Source organism: Eptesicus fuscus, chromosome 3 (assembly GCF_027574615.1).
Source record: "Eptesicus fuscus isolate TK198812 chromosome 3, DD_ASM_mEF_20220401, whole genome shotgun sequence".
Taxonomy (NCBI): domain Eukaryota; kingdom Metazoa; phylum Chordata; class Mammalia; order Chiroptera; family Vespertilionidae; genus Eptesicus; species Eptesicus fuscus.
In genome coordinates, this window is record NC_072475.1 from 44,827,771 (window position 1) to 44,845,787 (window position 18,017).

The following is an 18,017-nucleotide window of genomic DNA, read 5'->3' on the forward strand; positions in this document are numbered from 1 at the left end:
TCATTTCTGATTTTATTTGTATGTGTCCTCTCTCTTTGTTTCTTGATGAGTCTAGCTAATGGTTCATCAATTTTGTTTATCCATTCAAAGAACCAACTCTTTGTTTCATTGATTTTTTGTATTGTTTTTTAGTCTTTATATTATTTATTTCTGCAGTCAATCGATGTTGATGTTTCTTTTCTTTCTTTTTTAAAAAATCTTTATTGTTTAAAGTTGATGTTTCTATCTCTCTCGCTCTCCTTCCTCTCTCTCTAAAATCAATAAAAACATACTTTTAAAAAATGTTCCTTAAATTAAAAAATAAAAGTGTTTCCCTTGGGAAATGATTTGAAGAATGAGAGGTAGGAGAAGCCATGGCCAGGTAGCTCTGTTGGTTAGAGCATTGTCCCAATACACCAAGGTTTTGGGTTCAATCCCAGGTCAGGGCACACACAAGAAGCAACCAATGGATACATAATTAAATGGAACAACAAATCAATGTTTCTCTCTCTCTCTCAAATGAATAAATAAAAAAAATTTAAAAAGAATGAGGGATAACAAAGATTTTTTTATTTTACACATTCAATAATATCCTGTGTTCTTTTAAGGTATAGGGATTATATTTATAACTAAAAATTGTATAATTAAAATAACTCAAATTTGAAAATAAAACTTTATTAAAAAATCCAAATAAACCCCAACATCTATAAAGCTTATATGGCTTCTAGTAATACCCCTCAAAAATAAAGGTTGTAAGTAACCATCCAATCCACTGGAAGAAAACAATGCCTGTATGTACAGAATAATCCCAATAATGTAAAAGCACATATCCTATATAATAAAGAGGGAATATGCAAATTGACCATCACACCCTCACACAAGATGGCCACCCCCATATGGTCACAAGATGGCTGCCACAAGATGGTAGGCAGGGGAGGGCAGTTCGGGGCAATTGGGCTGGCAGGGGAGCAGTTAGATGTCCATCAGGCTGGCAGGGGAGTGGTTAGGGGGTGATCAGACTGGAAGGCAGAAGCAGTTAGGGGAAATCAGGCAGGCAGGCAGGTGAGTGGTTGGGAGCCAGCAGTCCCGGATTGTGAGAGAGATGTCTGAATGCTGGTTTAGGCCCATAGGGATCAGGCTTAAACCGGCAGTCAGACATTGCCTGAGGGGTCCCAGATTGGAGAGGGTGCAGGCTGGACTGAGGGACACCCCTCCCCCTGTGCACAGATTTTGTGCACTGGGCCTCTAGTATTATAGATATTTAAATAGAAAAAGTCTATAAAGAAATATATAATTGTTCATAATTTTTCTTATCGTAGTAGAATTAGAGGTGAGTTTTTCTTTATACTTTTGTATTTTCCACTATTATAAACCTTAAGTAGCTTCTAGTAAAACCCTTCAAAAATAGAGGTTATAAGTAAACACTCAACCATAGTGTGGGGAAACAAACTTTAAAGAATAAAAATTCTGGCCCTGGCTGGTTTTCCTCAGTGAATAGAGCATTGGCCCACGGACTGAAGGGTCCCAGTTTTGATTCTGGTCAAAGGCATGTACCTTGGTTGCAGGCTCAATCTGGGGCTCATGTGCGAGTGTGGGAGGCAACCAATCTATGTGTCTTTCTGACATCGATGTTTTTCTCTCTCCCCCTCCCTTCTACTCTCTCTAAAAATCAATGGAAAAATATCCTTGGATGAGAATTAACAACAACAAAAAGAATAAAAATTCTGTTCCTGACTTTCCTGATCCTATAGCCAGGACACCCAGAAAGAACCTGCATGCTAGAAAGGACACATGGAGGTGAAGATCTATCTACCCCTGGCTTCCCTGATAACCATCTTGTGAAAAGTCACTAGTCCCCTCTCCATCCTACATCATTGGCCATTCTCTAGCTCAGGACTGCCAGGAAGCCTTCCCAAAGCCAGTAATAAGTTTTACCAATGCTAAATGTTATTTCCTAGTGAAAAGGAATATGGAGGTAGGGGGAAGGAGAGGGAGGGACTTGCAACCTAGTTCAGCATCTGGTTAAAACTTTAATCTTTCTTTCCCACTCTGAGTGACTTGAGTGGAGCTGCGGGGACCCTCAGGGACCCACCACAGGAGGAGATATATAGGCCAGAGCCTCCCCAGAAGTTCAGTTCAGGCTTTGGCTCTGGAATTCCCCTGAACTAGCAGTTCTGTGAAATAAAGGTTAAACTTTCCTCCCTCAGAGTGCTGGCTGATTGTTTTCCCGTGCATTTTGCCACAACATTAGATCAGACAATTCCTAGGACTATCTCTCCTATTCACCATCATTCTGTCTCCTCCTGACCATTGCCACCCTAGCACTTTCACTGGCTCCCTGAGATGTCTGTCTCATCTGAAGCTGCTCCATAACTGGATGGCATCACTAGCATTGTGTTCGTATTTAAGATTCAATAAAGCAACGGGGAGAGAAGGCATGGCTCTCGTGAGTACCCTTAAGTCTTAGCAAAACAGAACTGTAGGAAGAGCTTATTCTCATCCTTGGTGACTTTTCCCTGCCCCATCTCTTTCCCTTCACCAGCATTTGGTTTGTCCAGGGCACTCCATATTGGACATGACTAATACAGCAATAATTGAAAGACTTAATTAAGGAACTCAACTCATTGAAGCATAAAACAGTTTTTGCTTTAAACAATAGCATTCCCCAACCCACCTTTGTGAGAGCCCCTTAATAACATGTTGGCCAGATTTCATACTATTCCAGTCATTCTAAGTTGCACTGGGATGGTACTGTTTGGGTATTTAAAAGCTAGTGTTGTTACTATTAACAGCTCAATATCAAACAAAAGTCAAACTGTGTCCCTTCCACTTTTAGCACTCCCTAAGCCAATCTGTGACTCTGGGGAAGTGTGGTCTGCTTTTTGTATGGTATACCCTGCCCTTTCCCTCTCTCTTCGAACTCCTTCCAGGTTCTGTCTGGTGCCCCCATCATTCTCAACCTTGACTGCACACTTGAATCACCTTGGAGTTTCAAAACTACCAATGCCTGGGTTTAATAACCAGAGATCCAAGTTGAATTGCTCTTAGGAGAGGCCTGGACATAAGGACTTTTCAAAACTCCTCAGACAATTCAAGCTAAGGCTGAGCACCAATGCTGTGGACACTTATAGACACTTACTACAGAGAAGAGAGCAGGGAGGGAGATGCTGTCTAAGTGGGAAGGGAATCTGGGCTGATTCCCTCTGGTCTGATGTTACTGGGTTATCCTGGTATGAAGAATCCATGTAGGTATATTGTTTCTTTGGAGGAATAGGGCTGAGGGGTCAGCTTAATCCCAGCTCTGTCCCCCAATGCAGAGCCCCTCTTCCCATTGTGTATACCCTCCAACCCCTTCTCTGTGATGGCTGGGCATCAAAGGGCTGGACTTCTACCCTCACCAGGGTTCTCTTCCACAGGAAACAATATTTTTGACATGTTTCAAGAGCCATAGAGAACTGGAATGATAGCTGGTGTCCTTAACTTCTTCTCAGGTACAATAATAATAATAATAATAATAATAACAAAAATAATAATCAATAGCATCATTTATTCAGCACCTGAATCTGTGCCAAGAATTGTATTATTTACTTTATGTTTTCATATTAAATTATCATACAATCCTGCCAGGAGGTATTAATCCCTATTTTATACATGAAGAAACGAAGACTCAGAGATGTTTCATAGCTTACCCAGCATCACACAGGAAGAGGGTAACCACCCAGAAATGAAATTCAGATCGGACTCCAAAGCAACAGCCTCTTAATCATTTTATTTTACCTGAACTCAGGTCCTCCCTTAAATAATATAGTTGTTTTCTGCTAAAAACTTCTATGTCTATAATCCAACAATGAGACCGATTGTGACAATCTCTGGCTGAGACAGGCCTGCAGATGGAGGAAAATTACTTTACTGCTAACCTTACCCCCCACACCAATGAATGAGGCAGTGCTTATGGTCAAAAACACTTTGGACCTTGTACCTACTAGAAATATCCAGATTTGTTCAGGTCACAGTCTCACCCACTCATCAGAGGCATGTCTCAACTTTCTGTCCCCAGAACCCATTAATCATTTACAGCATGTTGACAGAGATTTTAACCCGGGGGTCAAGGTGAACATTCAGTTTACACAACAAAAATGTATAAAGACTGATTAATCAGTAGTGTGTGTGTGTGTGTGTGTGTGTGTGTGTGTGTGTGTGTGTTTAAAAAGTCTCTATAAAATTCTCTGCTCTGGTATACCATAGCAAGGGATAGTTTTCTCATTTTAACAAAATGAAGACATTCACTGCAGCTCTGCTTTCCATCCTTTGGATCACACTTAGATATTCCTACGCTGTGAGTCCCATAAACTGCAATGCTACTGAGCCTCTGGCTGGGAAAGCACTAGACCTGATCAATAAAGGACGTTCAAATGGCTACCTTTTTCAGTTGCTGCGGGTCGCTGATGCCCACTTGGACAAAGCGGTAAGGAATTGCCAATGGCAGAGCTAAGTTGGGAAACCATGCACCAGGGGCAAGTGTGACTCTAGCCACTAAGCCTACTGCTTTGCTCAATGGAATGGCCTTGGTCAGGGTTTTCTGTTTGGTTTCTGCTGCTGCTCTAGAATGTTCTTTATTTTTTTTCCAAACTAACATCTGTTATTAGTATGTCCTTAACTATGAATCAATCTATGAATACTTATAAGCACTGATGCTGAATCCAATTAAATGCTAAGTGCTATAAGAGAAAAATTAGAATGAACTGTAAGCCTTGCCTTTAAGGAAATAAGAATCAGCTCACACATTCACACACACACACACACACACACACACACACACACACACATACACACATTGTGTAAGGTAGGATATATTTAAGTGACCGAGTGAGTATTATAGATGCTGGACAATCTAATGAAAGGAGAACTATTACCACTGAATGAGAGAATGCTTCATTTAAGATTTGAACAGGAAGTTGGGCTGGGTTAAAGGCATTCCAGGGAAATTCCAGGAATACCATCTCTCTGTGGGTAAAAAATCAGGAAGGAGAGTATTAGGGAGTAATTAGACACAAGCAGGACAATTCCGGAGGTTCTATGTGAGATTTGGCACAGCAAGCAGGGTGGAAGAAAGAATGTAGACTTATCTTGATGCAAAGCAAGCCTACTGTCTTCACTTTGATCAGCAATTTTCAACTGGTGTGCCACAGGAATTTTTAAAACATGAAATACCTGACTATTTAGTCGGGGGCACTGACCTCTTGTCCCTTAGATTGTCAAATGGAAAAAGGCAACAGCCAACACACCAAAGCCGTTCAATGTGAATGAATCAAAATTATACTTTTTTTTTGGTCAGATCAGCAAACAAACAAACAAACAATAAACTTGTGTGTGCACCGCAGAATTTTAGTAATTAGTTTATATGTGCCATGAAATGAACATATTGAAAATCACTGACATAGATTATATACTTATTTGGAATAGATTTGAGGGCTTGATAGAGAGGAAGGAGGTAGGCCTCTCTTCCCCACTCCCCAAAATAACATACCCTTTGGAGGAACTACTAAAATCAGGGAGGTCAGACAATAGAGCACCACAGAGGACAAGCAGATAACTTGATGCTTGTTAAAGTATTAGATGTGGAGGCTCTACAGGTTCCAGAGAATGAGTGCAGGGATTCGGGATTCAAACAGCAACTTAGTGACCTCTAGTCCCAGTCCAGGATCTCTGCCGCATTATAGGACACAAGATGAATTGGCCCAGGGCTACCTCTGAGTGGGGGCAGGGAGCACAGTGTACCTGGGGAGATAGATGCAGATGGCAGGGGCTTGAGCTAGAAAGCTATATTACGTGTTCAGGAATGAGGAAATGAAGACAGACCTAGAAAATATTATTTTTAATATTAACAGCTCAATATCAAACAAAAGTCAAAATGTGTCTCTTTCACTTTTAGCACTCCCTAAGCTAATCTGTGACTCTGGGGAAGTGTAAGGTGGGACTTACGGCAATGAGAATGAAGAAAAGACATGAGACATTTCGAAGAAAGACCATTCAAGGCCTGGTGACTGGATAGCAAAAGCAAAGAAAGAAATCAAAGCTGATGTCACATTTTTTTAAGCCAAAGACGAAGGCAAGAAATAATTAATAGTGTCATTGACAAAAGGCAAGATAAATTGAGAGAGGTAGCTAGTTTGTAAGAGAAGAGCTGATTTTGGGCAAGTTGAAATTAAGTCAAGAAGTCCAAGTGCAGGAAAGAGTTGGGTGAGAGGACAAAATTGTGCACACAGATTGGAGCTCATAGTGTGGCTGTCATCACTTATAATTTCTAGGTTTACATCTTCAACATCTCCGCCCCCAAAAATGGTGCAATTTAGTGATTGTTTTTTAAAGCTCATAGACAGAAGCAACATCATGACCAGTTAAAAAGAACATTTGGAAGTAACTTTTTCAAGCTATTTATTCAAATAAATAGATAAAATGACACAAAAGTAGACATCTGCAATAATTTGGAAAGGAACAGAAATTCTGTTTAAGAAATCAAGAGATTGTTTCTAATGAAAACATACTGGGCTCCTGCATGCTCCTCACCTGTTGTTTTCTTGAAATTTTTCAGGAATCCACAGATGTCTATTATTTAGTCTTAGATGTGAAAGAATCTGACTGTCCAGTCCAATCCAGGAAACACTGGGATGACTGTGAGCCAAATATTTCTAGATATCTATTTGATATAGTAAGTAAACATGGTACTATTCCCTCTTTTTATTATTCTTGATTTCTGTCTACTCTGTTTTCCCAGGGTAGCTGTATGCTACAGCAAAAGAGGAAGAGCAGTTTCTGTCTTTAGACTCATGAAGATTATGTTGACCTTGAATAATATTCTCTTGAGAGCCATACCTAGGAACCCAGTTCAAGATATGTCAGTGGGGCTTGTTTGAGCATGACCAGAAACCTTGTGCAAATCGCCTAATGTTGCTAGATGTCCATGTCCTGGGCTGTAAAATAAGAGGAGGAGGTTGGAGTAGATAAACTTTAAGATCCTATCTGGCCCTGACAGTCTTTGAGTGTAGAACCTATGAACTTGTAATTGTGTCCCATGAAGACTGGTCCCAGGAGCAGGAGTGACCAAAGGGGATTAATTGCAATTATCATGAGGAATGGGATCCTGTGCTGCTTTGCACATGGGTAATCAGATCCCAGGCTGTCTGCCATAGGAGAAGAACACAAAGATGAAAAAGCACAGATCTAAGATTTTAGTTCTAGAAACTAAGACACTTACATACCTAAAAATTATAGCATTTTTTGGTCTTGAAAATGTTTGAGATATGGCCATGACCTGTTTAAACAGTTTATATGTAGTTCTCATGAGGGTTTTGGGTGCCTCTGACATCTAACTCACAGAAACAGATTAAGAAAATACAGGTTTGAAAGAGGATTTGTTGAGAAACCACAAATAAATTTTAAAGGATAATAAGGTATGTTGCATCACTTTTTTGTGTTTTCATATTCAACCTGAAGAAAGCAGTACACAATGATAAACTCCTCTTTTTTACAGGTGATTGGACAGTGTAAGGTAATAGCTACCACACATTTGAGTGAATTTCAGGATCTTAGAGTGAATGACTTCAACTGCACCACAAGCTCTGGTATGATAATCTGTTAAAATACTACTTAATTCTAGATTGGTATATAATTCAATCATACAGTGGTATCCTATATAATAAAAGAGAAACATGTAAATTGACCATACCTCTGCTATGCTCACCAGCCAATCAGGAGTGAGTATGCAAATTAACCTGACAAATGGAGGGTTAATTTGCATACAAAGGCACTGGGCGGAGAGTGGAGCGGGAGAGCCAGTGGAGAGTGGAGCAGCTTGGGGAACTTGGCTCCCCCAAGCCACCAAAAGGAGAGCAGAGAGGGAGAGCTGGCAGCTTGGAGGACTTGGCAGAGCTGGAAGCCTTGGGACAGAGACAGAGCAGGAAGGGAAAACCAAGAGCGAGGGGAGCACCAGGACTTCTGGGAATAGTATTTCTGGTAGCAGCCCCTGGACTGGAAGCAGAAGCCCAGAGCGCAGGGAGCACCAGGAATGCTAGAAATCGTAGTTCTGGTGGCAGATGGATCTCCTAGACACTAGAGCAAAGTGAGCCTGGAGCAAGTTACTGTTGCGGTGGGGAATGGAAGGAAAGCAAAGGTGTGAGACCTAAGTAAAATCAGTGTCTAGGAAAAACTAAAGGGAAAATATCCTAAAACTATCAGGAAATCTCCACCAATGAAGCAAAGAAAAAAAAAAGCCTCTATTATTCTGTGAGCAACAAACCAAACTGGGTTGGGGTCTCAGACAATTCGCTCATATGATTGCAAAGACAGACAGAAACTTCAGGATTGGAGAGGGCTCCCCTGAGGGCTCCCAGATTGGAGAAGTTGCAGGTTGGGCTTAGGGACCCACCCCCCATGCACGAATCTTCCTGTACTGGGCCCCTCGTTTAACATATAATATCAAAAATAGTCCCTACCTATGCTCAGGGACTTGATTATTACTCACTCTCCTAAAAAGAGTCACAAGAGGGCTTCCTCCTATTATTGATACACTTTTCAAAAAATTAAATATATAAAAGGCAGTAGAGCATCATTATAGAGAACATGGGCTCTGTCTGGGGTCAGATTTGCAAATTTGAATTCCAGTCTCATAACTTATTAGTTGCATGGTCTTGAGGGAAAGTTACCTAACCTCTTTAAGGATTCCTCATGTGTAAAATACAGCTAATAATAGTATTAGCTCTTTGGGTCTTTGTTAGAATTAAATAAGATGCTCTGTGTAGTACACTTCCAAAGTACTTAGCAATATGTTGACTTCAACATCTAAAATTTATGTATTAATACTACACTTTATACAGCAGTCTCTTTTAATCTCATAACAAGACTATGAAACTTTATTTTAGAGTTAAAAAGAGTTTCAGAAAGATTAAATTACTTGGCCTCATAAAAGAGCCAAAATGTAGTGAACCTTAACCTACCCCACCAGTGTTGACTCTATAGTCCATGTTCTTTTTATTTACTTTATCCAAGAGAATTATCAGAGTTCCTTTAAAAATAGCAAATTTCAGCATAATTCAATATACAAAAATTCAGCAGCTGAGCAACTCCAGGAGTTTGCCTTAAAGAAGACTGAGCTGTACCTTCTCTCTCTGGGCAAAACTTCACTTTAATGATGCTCTCCCTCCTTGGCAGAGATAGGAAGAGTTAATTAAAATATTCACACACATTATGAATGATGGTTTTGGGTAATGACTGAGACTTGAGCTACAGAAGGATCTGGGTTTAAGTTTAGCTCTGCTGCTGATTAGGTGATTTGCTAGAACAAGTTTCTTAGCCTCTCCAACCCTCAATTCACCTATCTATAAAACAGGAGCTATTGTTATAGTTTCTACCATGCATATATGTATTAAATCACAGCATTGACAGTGCTGTTTAGCCACAAAACTACCATCTTCTTTCTCCAGTCTTTTCTGCATTGGCCAATACTAAAGACAGCCCTGTACTCTTGGATTTCTTTGAGGAGACTGAGGTCTACAGAAAACAAGCAGAGAAAGTCCTTGAGATGTACAAAAAGGAGAATGGCGACTTTGCCTCTTTCAGAGTGGACCAAGTGGAGAGAGTTGGCAGAGGCGTGAGTTTCCACTAATGTCCAGCTGGAGTCTGAGGGCCCAGGCTCCAACCTCGCAGGCGCAAATTCACTTGCATTGACCCTCTCCCCACTGGCCTCCTTGGGCTAGATGATTTTTATTATTATAATTTTTAACTTATAGGTAACATTCAATATAATATTAGTTCCAAGTGTATACAAATTCAAAAAGATACATGCATCCTTAAATTCATTGCAGCATTATTTACAACAGATAAGATATGGAAGCAACCTAAGTGCCTATCGATAGGTGATTAGATAAAGAATATATATTATATATTTATAAAATATTACTCAGCATAAAAAGGAATCAAATCTTACCATTTGTGACAATGTAGAGGATACAATGCTAAGTGAAATAAGCCAGAGAAAGACAAAAACTAGCTGCTTTGTTTGTTTTAATATAATAGCAACTTTACTGAGGTGTAATTGACATTCAATAAACAGCATATATTTAGTTAGAGTATACCATTTGATAATTCTAACATATATATATACAAATGAACACAATACCACACTTAAGATAGTGAACATATCCATCACCCCCAATAATTTCTTGGACCCCTTTGTTATGCTTCCCTCTTGACCAACTGCTCTTGCCTCCTCCCCTGTGCTGCTGGTGCCAGCCACCAGCTGCTTTTTAAGTTGAGATCCCTGCTGCAGTTTTAAGAGATAGGCAGCAGATACCACAGAACTGCCCTCCTGTAATTTTTTTTTAATTTTTGGAGATGTGGAGAGTGTGATATCAACAGAGAGATGGGAAATCCAAACAAAACAGAGCAAAATGCTGAAGAGCATACTAGGGTTATGAGTCATTAAAATCATCTAGTCCTGTGGTGGGCAAACTGTGGCTCGCGAGCCACATGCAGTTCTTTGGCTCCTTGAGTTTTTAGCAAAGGCCAGCGTAGGAGTACCCTAATTAAGTTAATAAAAATGTACCTAACTATATAGTTTAAGTTTAAAATTTGGCTCTCAAAAGAAATTTCAATTGTTGTATTGTTGATATTTGGCTCTGTTGACTAATGAGTTTGAAGATCACTGATCTAGTCCTATACTCTTTGTATTATGATGGAAAACAGGCTCAGAGCAACTATCTCACCACACCCAGTGGTATGGCTAGAGCCAGGCAGTCCTTCCCCATCCAGGGACTCAAGTGTCTCCCACCCATAGCAGTCTTATAGAACAGCTAGTTTATGTTGTCTTGTATTTTGAAAACACAAAGTGAGATAGATAATGTTGCATACAAGCAATGGGATTAGTACAATGCAATTACGTACTAAAAAGAATGTTTTGGACCTATATGCCTTGGAAAGAGTTTCAAGATATATTGCCAAGGGAGAAAAGCAGGTTACAGAACAATACTTAGACTATGACCCCCTTTATATTAAACAATGAGATATGTGTGTATATACACAACATATTTAGGAAAAGACTAGAAGGAAAAACACATCAAATAGATGATGGTGGTACCTCTGAGAGGAAGAGGCTGGGGTATAGGAAAAATGACTTTTCATACTACATTTGATTATGTCTGTATTATCTGAGCTTTTGCAATCAAATAATATTCATCTTATCACTTTATAAATTTTAAAAAGACCCATAAAATAAGAAGAATGACACATATTGGTGAATCCTGATAGTGCCTTTACAGTATAGTAGATAGTAGGTATCTAATGTCTTTTTAAAAATGTTCCTGAAACTGCTTTGATCCTATTTGTTCTAGAGAGGAGGGAGAAGAACCAATTACTATATTGACTTCTCTGTGAGGAACTGCTCCAGTCACCATTTTCGCAGGCATCATAATGTGAGTATAATATGAGTGTGGAATACTAGTAACATTTGGAGACTACTTACTATGTGAGAGATACCCTGGTAAGGGCTTTATACATATGTTAACCTATTACCCCCACCACCACCCTATGAACTATATAGCATTTTTCTCCCAGATTTACCTATGGAGAAACTAAGGCATGGTGACAAAACTCATGAGAATATCCTACCTAATAAAAGAGTAATATGCTAATTGACCATACCTTCGCTATGTCCACAGCCAATCAGGGGTGCTATGCAAATTAACCCAGCAAAGAAGGCAGGGGGAGGGGGCAGCACCCACCGCAGCCATTGGGACCCAAGCCCTGATCATGGACTGGGGCAGGCGGCGTGGGTCAGCACCCGCTGCCGCCGGCAGGACCCAAGTCCCGATCGCAGACCCAACCAGTATGAGGCCCCAACCGCAGGGTCCCGGTCCATCGGGGGTCAGGGGAGGCAGGGTAGGCAGCCCTAGGCCCTGCCCACAAAGTCCCATTCTATAGGGGGGCCTGGGGAGGTGGGGCGAGCAGCGCCAGGGCCTGCCTGCAAAGTCCTGTTTTATCAGGGCCTAGGGAGTAGGGGCAGGCAGGGCCAGGCCCCAACCGTAGTGTCCTGGTCCATCGGGGAGCCAGGGGAGGTGGGGTGGGCAGCTCCAGTCCCCGCCTTGCAAAGTCCTGTTTCATCAGTGCCCTGGGAAGTGGGATGGGCAGCCCCAGGCCCCGCCCACAAAGTCCTGTTGCATCAGGGGCCTGGGGAGTCAGGACGGGCAGCGCCAGGCCCCAACTGAAGGTCCAGGTCCATCAGAGGCCCAGGGAGGTGGGGCGAGCAGCTCCAGTCCCCACCTTCAAAATCCTGGGTCATCAGGGGTCGGGGGAGGCGGGGCAAGCAGCGCCAGTCCCCGCCCAAAAAGTCCTGTTTCATAGGGGGCCTGGGGAGGCGGGGCAGGCAGCTTGAGGCCCCAACCATGGGGTCCAGGTCCATCGGGGGTCGGGGGAGGTGGGGTGGGCAGCGCCAGGCCCCAACCATGGGGTCCTGGTCCCTCGGGGCCTGGGAGGCGTGGCAGGCAGCACCAGGCCCCAAATGAGGGGTCCAGGTCCATAGGGGACCTGGGAGGCGTGGCAGGCAGCACCAGGCCCCAAATGAGGGGTCCAGGTCCATAGGGGACCTGGGAGGCGGGACAGGCAGCGCCAGGCCCTGCAGGAAAAGTCCCATTCTGTTGGGGGCCCGGGGAGTCCAGGTGGGCAGTGCGAGGCTTTTTAGGCTGCTGTAGGGCATGAGGGAAGGCCTACATTTCCTGCTGTCTCTAGCAACACAATTGTCTATTTATTGTGCCTGAATTCTTCTGCCCCCTTACAAGGACTCTAAATTCCCTTGGGGTTGATTTTCAATGATAGATGTTCATGGGAATTACTTGAGGAGTGTGTGTGTGTGTGTGTGTGTGTGTGTGTGTGTGTGTGTGTGTGTGTGTGTGTGTAAAATATTCCAAACAAGTCTACCCCTTCAGAAATTAGTGTTTCAATTCTGTTCAATTTCCATAGATTCTGATTTTGCTGATTTGGAGAGTATCCAGCCAACAGTACATTTTAAGTGTTCCTGAATGATTCTAACCTGTGGGTTAGAAGCCACTGCTTATGTTTATGCAAACACAAGAGCCAAATGCCAAGTAAAATACAGAAATCTCAATTGTACAGCTCAATAAATGTTTACCTATGTCTACACCCAGGTAGCCACCATCCAGAATGTTCTGTTTAATCTTTCTCCATTAGCAATAAAGGCAGAACCAGCTACTTATCTTGGAGAGAGGAAAAAGAGAAAACAAAGGAGAATGTGTGGGAATATGTAATAATACCTCAAAACAGTACCTCCCAATAATTTTATTTATCAGATTATAGGCTCTTACTCATCTGTGTTGTACTTATTGGCCATCAGTCAGATATCCCCAAGGGGTCCTAGATTGGAGAGGGTGCAGGCCGGGCTGAGAAACCCCTCCCCCCACCGTGCACAAATTTTGTGCACCAGGCCACTAGTTATTTTATAAATATACATGATATATACCTAAACTTAACAATGAGGGTTTTTTTTTTTTTTTTAACTCATTAGGATTAAAGACTTAGCTAACACTAATAACTAGAATGTATTAAGAACCTATACTCATGGGTGCTTTCATTCACTTCATCTCATTTACTCCTCACAGTGACCACATTTGACAAATGGGAAGGTAATGGGCTCAGTAAAGTAGGGGTCTTGCCTAATGTTCACAACCAAGATGCTCAGTCCAATGGGATTTTTCCCCTACTCATGTATAAACTGATACTCATGTGCCTGCAGGAAGTGTTATGAATGATATGCAGCATTTGTATAGCAACTTATAGTTTACAAACCACTACCAAATATTATTGCTTTGTTGGATCCCTGTGACCATCCCATTGACCCCAACAAATCCTTAACTATCTTGGTGTGGGGAATACAAACTCAGTGCAGAAACATGGAGGCTGGAGAAGAGGAGCTCAATGCTAAATGTTCTATAGCGTTAGCTCATTTAATTAAGCCCTCCCACAACCTGTGAATAGATAGTACTGTATTCATTTTAGAAATAAAGACCGAGTTTCAGAAATTTTATGCAACTTACCTAAATCTCATAAAACTAGTACATGAGGAAGCCAGGATTAACATAGGGCTGTCTGACTCCAAAACTGTACTCAAAATCTTTTCTTGTTGTTGTTTTTTGTTAATCCTTACCCAAGGATATTTTTCCTTTGATTTTTAGGGAAAGATAGAGAGAGACATCGATGTGAGAGAGACACATCAATTGGTTGCCTCCTGCACATGCCCTGACCAGGGCACGGGCCCAGGGAGGAGTCTGCAACCAAGATAGCACTCTTGACCAGAATTGAACCTGGGACCCTTTGGTCCCCAGGCCGATACTCTATCCACTGAACCAAACTGGATAGGGGTGTACTCAAAATCTTACGCTTAACAGTCTCCTCAAAAAATGAGTTTTCTACTTGTAACTTTGACAGCTGGGTTTAGGGATCTCTGGGGCAGGGGGGTGCCAGCCAGGTGTAGTCCCTGAACTTAGGGTAGGGCCAGAAGACAGTCTCTTTGACAGTGTCTGTGCAAACCCATTTTTATAATGGCTCCCTTCTTTCCAAGACTTTCCTCCAAGGGTCTTGGATAAAGTTGTACAAATCTCCCATCTACACCACTCTTCTTTTTCTCTAGGCACAGGCAACTCAGGACTTCAGTGCAGAAGAGTTGGTCTAGCATCAAGGCATCAGTGGCATAATATTCCCAACTACCACCCATGGGGAAGGCCAGTGCTAGTGACCAGTCATGGAAGAGAACCACAGCAGTAATGAAAATCTTTGGAACCTGTACTTTTCCCAAAGTGTTGACTAGGAAATATTGTTAAATAACTGGTGGAGATATTTAATGATATTAACTTGATTTTTCTAGAACTCTCCTTCCTTTCCAGAATATCTGGAAGTTCACAACTGTAGCTGGGCATCTTCACACCATCTGCACACATACACACAAATACACATACACTAACAGGTTTCTCTCTTATTTATAGGTCTTTGGATTCTGCAGATCAGTTTTGTCCTATGATGTAGGGGCCTCTGACATGGAAATGCCAATAGAGGTTGATATAAACTGTGAAGTCTTCAACCTTAAGGTGAGTTGTCTAAGCAACCTTTGTCATGAGCAGTGCCAGACCAAGTAATGTTTTCACACACATAGTGTATGTTGTTCTTATGGCTGTGTGTGGGTGTGTGAGAGAGAGAGAGAGCAAGAGCAAGAGAGAGAGAGAGAGAGAGAGAGAGAGAGAGAGAGAGAGAGAGAGAGAGAGATGAAATGTGGGGGTGGGGTGAGGAGTGGGGAGAAAAACAGAAAATAGTCCCTGGGGAAGTTGTACAATTGTTGGTAAGACACCAAAAGTGTGACACTTTTTTCAAGAATTGGGAAAGTGTAAGATTTGGCATAAAAGTTAAAATCATGACCAATTTAACCAACCTTTAATGAATTTGAAAATGGTTCTTGTAGCTAGGACTCCATTGCTGACTTAATAATCTAGTTTTATTATTAGGCACAGAATATAAGGGGAATAAATTAGTGTCAAGTTTATTATATAAACATATATAAAATACAAAACAATATTTTATGAGAATATCAGTGTGTAGAAACTTTTGTTCTACACACAAGTATTCTTCACAGTATTTTTTATATTAGAAAAAAATAATTCAAACATCCATGTGACAAACCAAAAAGGGGGGCAGGTTTATCACCATGGGGATGGCTGTACATTTTTTTAAAATATTAAAACCTGAATAAGGAGCCCTAACCAGTTTGGCTCAGTGGATAGAGTGTCGGCCTGTGGACTGAAAGGCCCCAGGTTTGATTCTGGTCAAGGGCATGGACCTTGGTTGCGGGCACATCCGCAATAGGAGGTGTGCAGGAGGCAGCTGATTGATGTTTCTCTCTCATTGATGTTTCTAACTCTCTATCCCTCTCCCTTCCTCTCTGTAAAAAATCAATAAAATATATTTAAACAAACAAACAAACAAACAAAACCTGAATAAGGATAATGAAGAGGTGAAGTGCTCATCTTTTAGAAGTAAGAGATGCTTATACCATAGAGTCTCAGAACTCTGTTGAGAGCCGAAATTATAAGGCACTAGTTTTCCAAATGTTGATCTACAGATGAGTACTATTCTGTAATATAATTTTATCACTTTATATGGAAAATGAGAAAAATAATAATAATAATAATAATAAAACATTTTTTTTTTTTTTTGTGGTAGAACATATTACAGGCAGTCCTCTGGTTATGTCGACTCGACATACGTCATTTAGTGGTTGCGTCACCATCTCCCATTTAATTATTTAAAAAAAAAGTTCCATCATTTCAATGTTTGTACATACGTGCTTTATGTTTTGTATTATTTACTATATTTACCACAAGTAAAGGTCAGGAATTGTTATCTTTCTTTAAAATTTTTTTTTAGTTTCACTTCACTACTGCTGTGTATGTGCTCCATGTGAGTGATGTAGGTGCTTAGGTAGGTGGGTTCCAATTTACGGCGAAAAGTTACATTGCCTTAAGAATGGATCTCCGACATAACCTGAGGACTTACTGTGTATATAAAAGAACCATCCTTTACTCTGAGATTACCTTTCTGACTGTTGTTATAAAATATTATTGCTATTGTGAAATGATGGTGGTAGGTGATGGTTTTTGTTTGTATTTTAAATACGAACTTGCCGAGATAAAAATTTGAGAACCCTTTTTTGATACTTACTTTTAAGATTTATTCCTGCAATCCAAAAATATGGATTTAGTTGAATGAAATCAAGTTAAACATATGATTTCTTCTTTACATGATGATATTCATTTTTCTATGTCCCTCACCAGGAACATAGAAACATCAGTGATGTAAAACCCCATCTGGACCATCCCCTCCACTCTGGAGGCCATGGGCATTCCTCTGCTGGCAAGACTCCATTTACACACAGTAGATCCAGAGATAACCTACATCCCCACAAGTCACATGAATCTGGATGCCCACCTCCTCTGGACGACAAAAATCACTCAGACAGACCACCACTTCAAGCAGGAGCTCCTTCACGATTGCCCCCTTCAAGATGTCATCACCTCCATTTTGGCACCAATGGCACACATGCACCCCCTCATAATCATAGTTCCAGTGAGCACCATTCCCATGGACACCATCCTCGTGAGCATCATCCTCATGGACACCATCCCCACAGACATCATCCCCATGGAAACCATCCCCATGGACACCATCCCCACGGACACCACCCCCATGGACAGCATCCTGATGGCCATGGTTTACATGACCATGGACCCTGTGACCCACCACCCCATAGGCAAGGCCCCCAAGATCGCCATCACCGGGGCCATGGCCCACCACCTAGGCACTCAGAAGAAAAAGGTCCAGGGAAAGGACACTTTGCCTTAAGATGGAGAGGAATTGGATCTGTTTACCGACTCCCTCCATTAAAGAAAGGTGAAGTTCTTCCTCTTCCTGAAGCCAATTTTCCCAGCTTCTCATTGCCAAACCACAACCATCATCTAAAGCCAGAAATTCAGCCCTTCCCTCAATCAGCCTCTGAATTATGTCCAGGGATGTTTAAGAGTGAATTTTCACAAGTTTCAAAGTTTTTTGAAGGAACATTGCCAAAAAGAAATCTGAGTTCCTTGAAAAAAGAGTAATGTTCTGAATTAGAACCATAAATAAAATGTAACCAATAATAAATGCAACATTACAAGTTATTGTAATCTTAACTTTCATATTCAGAATAGGACAAAATGTGGGTAGGGGAGGAAATGATGTGAGAAGAACAAGAAAAATGGAGAGGAGAAAATAAAAATCTCAGTGTCCCAAGCCAAAGGTAATTCTCTCACTGGCTACTATACCACTCAAGACAAATGTCTGATCCTCAGAATTTCTTTACTTCCTGGGCTCAACTCCTTTAATTCTAACATCATTCCTCTTTTAGTACTGATGCTGTAGATGGGCACACCAAGGAAGTATTTATTTTCATA

The 18,017-nt window shown here is 41.3% G+C and overlaps 1 protein-coding gene across 1 annotated transcript; it reads left to right on the forward strand.

Annotated features, from left to right (window-relative positions):
• Nucleotides 1-4,252: 4,252 nt before the first annotated feature.
• On the forward strand, nucleotides 4,253-17,684 carry HRG (histidine rich glycoprotein). The gene is made up of 7 exons (XM_008157580.3): nucleotides 4,253-4,444; nucleotides 6,572-6,688; nucleotides 7,511-7,601; nucleotides 9,459-9,625; nucleotides 11,364-11,444; nucleotides 15,024-15,125; nucleotides 16,863-17,684. Exons 1-7 carry the CDS (start codon nucleotides 4,253-4,255, stop codon nucleotides 17,682-17,684), a joined length of 1,572 nt encoding a protein of 523 aa, XP_008155802.2.
• Nucleotides 17,685-18,017: the final 333 nt, after the last annotated feature.

Excerpts from the sequence above, each read along its gene's own strand:
- HRG (XM_008157580.3), top strand. The coding sequence starts at position 4,253 with ATGAAGACATTCACTGCAGCTCTGCTTTCCATCCTTTGGATCACACTT. Across the intron at positions 7,602-9,458 it reads CAACTGCACCACAAGCTCTG|TCTTTTCTGCATTGGCCAAT; the intron begins GTATGATAATCT and ends TTCTTTCTCCAG. Across the intron at positions 11,445-15,023 it reads ATTTTCGCAGGCATCATAAT|GTCTTTGGATTCTGCAGATC; the intron begins GTGAGTATAATA and ends TCTTATTTATAG.